A 6505-nucleotide genomic window follows, 5' to 3' on the forward strand; every position below is an offset into this window, starting at 1 on the left:
TAATGTACCAACCTTGTATAAAAGGTGTTTATACACAAATATGGGCTAAACTGGATAATAAATATAGGCTAAACTGGATAACAAACTCAAAATATGAGCTAAAGCGTGTAAATATTTTCTTCCAGTAGACATACTGTGTAATTTTCCCTATTTTTTCACTAGTTTTGTTTTAAAAATTATCAAATGAAAAAACCAACATAGTTTACAATGAAGGGAGGTCCAACTGTGTTTTCTCATATAGTTTGCAATGGAGTAAAGAAGGTCCAATTATATATATACCTGCAAATACGACGCTATTTAAATTTTAATTTGTGACATTACTGATTACGCATCGAATATATAATTGCATTTCTCTCAGCATAGCTTATCTATAATGGAGTATCGACGTTGCAACAATCCGACTTATGACCATACTGTTATAAGAATTCTAATTTGTGACACTGCGATCCAACTTGTGAACTTTTAACTACTTGATTAATCATAGGGACAACCTTTCAATTTGTTATTTTACATGACAAGAATGTTGTATTTTTCAACTGAGAGGATCTATCATCAATTAATTAATTAAAAAAGCACTTTTATGAAATAATACAATAGCAGATTCCAAGTATCTGGTACTCCAGCAACACACCAATGGCTGCAGTCTAGTGTGCCACGTTCGGCATACAAAGATGGATGCCCATCGTTTCTCAATTGAGTCAATAACGTAATATCAAGCAAATAAGCAGGCTTCTTCATTGTGTTCAATACTTCCTTTATGACAGGTTCTCCTGGATATCTTTCCCCTGGATAACTTGATCCTCCTAAGGGTTTAGTTTGGCCGCTGCAAGTTTTCTCCTTTGGCTCATCCCAGTCTGCACCACTGGTCTCAAAGCCAACCAAAAAAAAGATCACGAATAAAGTGTTATCCTTAAATAATACTCCATCTCATTCCCATTATAAGTCTTTCAAGATTTTACACTCTTTAAAAAAAAATTGTTAATTTGCTTAGTCACAATCGGTAGCGGAGCAAGACGAAAGAGTGGTCAGTTAAATATTCTTTGTCGAAAATTTAGTTTTTATACGTTTAAATTAAGAGGTTGTCTATGTATTCCGCCAAATTAAATTATGAATACCTTTACCGAAATTTCTAGCTTCATCACTAATAATAACAATCTCTGACCAAACTAGTATTTAACTCTACTTAAACATCTCATTTAATTAACTCTCTGTTAATTGAGACAACATGAGTAGATCTGAAGGAAGAAAAGCGATAAACAACTTCATGTTTCTAGAAAAATATCAAAAATTTTGAAATAAATTTAGTTTGCTAAAACGATTAATATTTGAAATAGGAGAGAGTAACTCATCAAATTTAAGAGGACTTACGCAAAATGGACTGCAGGAATTCCTTGAAAGAACACTTTAGTCTTGGTAGGATCAATGTTGGAGTCGATCCATTTACCCCAAGTAGTCAACCCAATTTTATATGCTTTCATCATACGATCCATATCTTTAAATTGTTTGCCACCAAGCTCAATGAAATCCCACCTACATTAATTGGGAAGACAAAACAAAAGGAACAATTATTAAGAGCTCCATATAATGATTTATTAATTGTCCTATAATCTATGAAGTGTATAACATTCATATTCACAAAAACGAAAATTACTCCCTCTCTTTTAATTTATTGTCTTAATTTCTTTTTAATAGATTTAAAAAAGAATATCACATTTTATATGAGTAACTCTTTAATTCTGGTATCTCATTTACAAAGGCGAATCCAGTAGTTGATGTTTATGGGTTCCTCTGGATCCATAGCCTATTTTATATTGTGTTTCCGACTAAATATTGTTATATACTTAATGAAGTTCTTGATATAAATGCCCGATTTAAGTAAAGATTACTGGATTCCCATGAACACGTATGAGACACTGCAGATCCGCTTCTGCCCACATAACCGTACTTAGATCCAAAAGATTTTTAAAGACATTTTACAATTTACGTACATATTTTATTTAAGATCACAAAATTTAAAAAACCATTCTCTAGTTTCACATAAAATTAAAATGAAGGGAGTAATGGTGGCATTACGCTTGTAATTTGCCGGTATGAGTCCACCAGTGATAACTGTTAAAGATTAAAACATCAGCTCCTCTCCAGAATGAGCTGCTATTAATGGAGTCAAGCTTCAAAATTCGACCACTTTTCTCAAAGGAATAGTCTACCAGAAATTGATTCTTCAAGTACTGCATTAAGAATCCATAGTCCTTGCAAGGGCAAAATAACAAACTGGGTAAGTCAACAAGAAGGGTAACTTCTTTAAAAAACACAATTACGTGAACTTTAGGTAATTAAAGATAAATCTATATGATAAGTTGTAAATTGATAATTAACCTGCTATTACATATTACATTTCTTTGATGGTGTAAAGAATCTTTATACTCAAAGACTGATGTAATGTAGATTGAGTTGTTTCACCTGAACTTAGTTTTTCTACTTAGAGTAGATTGATTGTTAAAGACATAATTAATTAATAAAAGTGTGATCTCTCAACAGTTTAACTTTTCAAATGAAATGATCACACATTTTAATATGTTCTTATAAGAGGAGGCAAAACTCCTATTAAGTTCCACCGCCTCTCATTATAAAAAACTACTTGTGCTTGACTCGGGAAAAGTAATAGACCTGCACATGAGGGCCAAACATGTTGAAAAGACATAATTAAATAAATAAAAGTATATTATCTCTAAAACAACTTAAACTATTAGACAGGATGGTAACAAATTTTACATAAATATGTATGTGAAAAATCTCTAAAATGGCAACAAGTATGAAATGTCGAACCTATAATTAACATTTTAAAAGGCAGTTACATGACTCGCCTCAGGACAAGTCACAAGCAAAACACCCCGGGCCTCATGTGCGGGGCTTAGTTCCTATGACGCTTAACAAATTATATGTTAAATTCCTTAATTAAAATTGTTGACCCTCATAATTCTTTAACAAATGAATGATACTCACTACTAAAAAACTGGCAAAAACCGACGGACCGCATCGGTTTTTTCAATGAAACCGATGGGAAACCGACCCTTTACGGTCCGTCGGTTTACATAGCCTCGCTTTTTGAAAACCGACGGACCACGTCGATTTTTTCCGACGGATCGCGCTTGCGTCGGTCCGTGGTCCCGTCGGGTTTTATCCAATAATTTTAAAAAATTAAAAAAACCGACGGACTGGGTCGGTTTTTTTAATTTCTGATTTATTATCTTATATAAAAACAATATATATTTTATGAAAAAACCGACGCACTACGTCGGTTTTTTATTTAAATTTTTTTATTTTAAATACAAAACCAACAGAGTGCGTCGGTTTTTTCATAAAATTTAAGAATTATTTTCCAGAAAACCGATGGACTGAGTCGGTTTTCCGTCGATTTTCTGGAAAATTTCCAAAATTAATTTCCAGAAAACCGACGGATTGCGTCGGTTTTCCGTTGGTTTTCTGGAAAATTTCCCTCGCATGCAATTCGCATTTTTACGCAACCACACACCGCACGTAAACCGTACAAAAGCTGCTCAAAACTAGCATTAAAATGCTCCAAATCAATTGTAAAAGAGCTACAACACATAAAATCACCCTAAGTAATAATAAAACACATCAAACACTATCTAAACACATCAAATACGATCTAAATAGACCTTCAAAGTTCAGAAATATTTAAATGTCCAACCAAAAGTACCATTAACTAGTTTTAACATAAGTCCATTATTAAATCCAAACTACTACAACTTATCATCCGGTGTCCGGGCTACGTAATCACCGTCATCATCATCTTCTGGGTCGGGGGGAAGGGGGCACACCAAATTGTCCACATGCAATGTGGCTTTTAACTTGTGCCATGAGCGATTCAAGGCTCGCTTTCATAGTGTTACTTTCCTCAACTCTTTTTGCCTCAGTCTCAGCTAATTTCCTATTAAGTTCAGCATTTTCTATGCCATAGCTGCGATCTGAACACCATCAGCTCCCTCGGCTTGTCAAGAAGACCCTTCACCTCGCAATCCTGACCGAAGGCGACTTAAGTTGTTCCTTGGGCCTAGACCGTACGCTTTACCCTTTTGTACTCCCCCAACTACTCTACACCAAAAATCTATCTCTAATTCCGGTGGAGGATGGCTCGGATGCTCAGGCTGAGTTTGGCTGTACTGGTCCACATCATCCATAAATTGCGTCTGTATATTAAAAAATGAAACTTAGTATATAACGAATATATCATAATTAAACTTATATATAATTACTTAAATAATAAAATTATCACTTACATACGAATTACGAGCCCTATCCTCAACCCATACGGTCGGATCCGACTCCTGCTTCTTCTTGTTTGTGTGGGTCTTTAGGAATAGCTGATCCTGAGTTGGCATCTGTCCCGTAGCTTTTTTCTGCAAAAATAAATAAATAAATAAATAAAATAAAATAAAATTAATAACTCAATAATGATATATTGATCATAGGTAACTTTAAAAGTATAAAATTACTTACCATTGTCCTAGCCACGTGCCCCTGACTTCTTGCACCCGCAGTGTGCAAAGAGCCACCTTTCTGGGATGCACGGGCAGCCTTTGCATGCTCAGACTTGGCGATAAACTCAGGAGTTCGCCAATATGCCTTAAGTTTCTCCCACTGTTCAGCGTTTAGCCATTGGGCATCTTCATATAACTTCTAGCCCTCGAAAACCAATCGACAACCTTGCACTCCTTCCTCTCAAAGTTTGCAAGAACTCCTATCATTGTCCATTGGATCCCATGTACAATACATCCGCAAATCAAATAGCTAATGTTAGATGATTTATATAAAAGTAAATTCAAGTTATGAAATGTATAATAAGATGCATACGTTAAACTCTCTAAACATAGCCTGTCGAGTATCATATGTGATTTCACCCTATGAAGTATAAAAATGATGGCCATAAAGCCTCCGAACAACATCCAGCAAGACTTTTGTAGTTTCGTGATTTGGATAGAACCTGCAATTAAAAAATTTAATGCATATAAGATTAAGATGAAAAACAACTTTAGGAAAACTTAATAAAAGACAATCTTACCCAGCTCCCTCAGGCACGATGAAAATCCGACCGATCGCATCTCTATCTCCCGGATGTAAACCATGATATATCGGTGCCTGTTTAAGAGCCGGTGCAGGTGAAGGAGCAGGTGCAGGTGCAGGTGCAGTTGCAGGAGGACGAAGATGGGCTGAGAATGGCTGGATGTCAGTGACTCAGGCTCAGAGCTGCTATCTCTAAGGCGCAAATTAGATACACTTGGAGGTGTACCACTTGGAGAAGGAGAAGAAGACAAAGTGGCCGATGTGCTAGGAGATCTGCCACGTAGTGGGTGATGTCCTGACAATGTTCGAGGTGGGGGATCATTTTTAGTTTTATTCTTTCTAAATGCTTGTTTCATTTTCCTGAATTGGTGATCCATAGGCAAGAATTGACGATGACAATCAAACCATGAATTTTTGTGGCTATGTTTTAAAGTGAAAGCTTTACTATTTTCCGTGCAATGAGGACAAGCAAGCTTTCCGAAATATCCAACCGGACAACATCCCATACGCGGAAAATCGTTAATAGTCCACATCAAAGAAGCACGCATATTGAAATTGCTCTTAGTTGATATATCATATGTCACTACACCTTCACGCCACAATTGTTTTAACTCATCAATCAAGGGTTGTAGATAGACATCAATCAAAACTTTTGGATTACGAGGACCAGGGATAACACAATTTAGGAATATATAGGGACTTGTCATACACATCTCAGGCGGTAGATTATATGGAGTAAGAAATACAGGCCAACAAGAATAGGGTGCAGCCGAAACAGATGTGAAACCATCCGCACACAAACCCAAACGAATGTTTCTTGGTTCACTAGCAAAATCAGGATAAGTTCTATCAAAATGTTTCCACGCTTCTCCATCCGATGGATGACACATAACACCAGGTGGCCTTGTATTTTCGCTGTGCAATCTCATGTGAGGAGCAGTGTAACACCCCGTATCTTTGACCTAAGCTTTAACCATGATCCTAGACTCGAAAAATCAGATAAAGAATGTGGGAATTGATATTTTTCCGTTCAGTCGTGATATAGTGGTTTACGCCCATGAACAACTGGTCGTATTCCAATTTACGCCCATGAACAAGGCTCGTAAACCGAAACCAAGAATTTCGAACATTCCCGGAATTTGACATTTTGAGGTCATATGGTTAAATACGGACCGTATTTCACTTTATGGCCCGTATTTCAAAACGTGTTTGGAATTTGAGAAAACTTCCTTGATGAAAGTTGTAGAGAATTGAAATACTCTTTCCAACGTATCTTACGTCAAACGGACATTCAAAAGAAGTTAGCGGCTATTTTACTGAACAGAGGCAGTGTTGTCCATATTTCAAAATACGGCCAAGATTTCAAAATACGGCCCGTATTTTGAAATACGGCCGCATTTAACCGGGCCGAAAAATTTAT

At 36.2% G+C, this 6505-nt stretch overlaps 1 protein-coding gene across 1 annotated transcript; it reads right to left on the reverse strand.

Moving 5' to 3' along the window:
* Positions 1-341: 341 nt before the first annotated feature.
* Positions 342-2248, reverse strand: LOC132060847 (protein trichome birefringence-like 42). Its single transcript, XM_059453756.1, has 3 exons — positions 2074-2248; positions 1369-1530; positions 342-862 (listed from the first exon to the last, which is right to left on the reverse strand). The coding sequence occupies exons 1-3, from the start codon at positions 2232-2234 to the stop codon at positions 565-567; spliced, it is 621 nt and encodes a 206-aa protein (XP_059309739.1). The 5' UTR covers positions 2235-2248; the 3' UTR covers positions 342-564.
* Positions 2249-6505: the final 4257 nt, after the last annotated feature.

This window comes from Lycium ferocissimum, chromosome 6, assembly GCF_029784015.1.
Source record: "Lycium ferocissimum isolate CSIRO_LF1 chromosome 6, AGI_CSIRO_Lferr_CH_V1, whole genome shotgun sequence".
Classification (NCBI taxonomy): Eukaryota; Viridiplantae; Streptophyta; class Magnoliopsida; order Solanales; family Solanaceae; genus Lycium; species Lycium ferocissimum.

Bases quoted from the DNA above. Each gene is read 5' to 3' on its own strand.
- LOC132060847 (XM_059453756.1), bottom strand. From the start codon at position 2,234: ATGCAGTACTTGAAGAATCAATTTCTGGTAGACTATTCCTTTGAGAAA. The intron at 1,531-2,073 runs GTAATGCCACCA...CAATTAATGTAG, and splicing joins CATACCGGCAAATTACAAGC to GTGGGATTTCATTGAGCTTG. The intron at 863-1,368 runs GTAAGTCCTCTT...CTTTGAGACCAG, and splicing joins ATTCCTGCAGTCCATTTTGC to TGGTGCAGACTGGGATGAGC.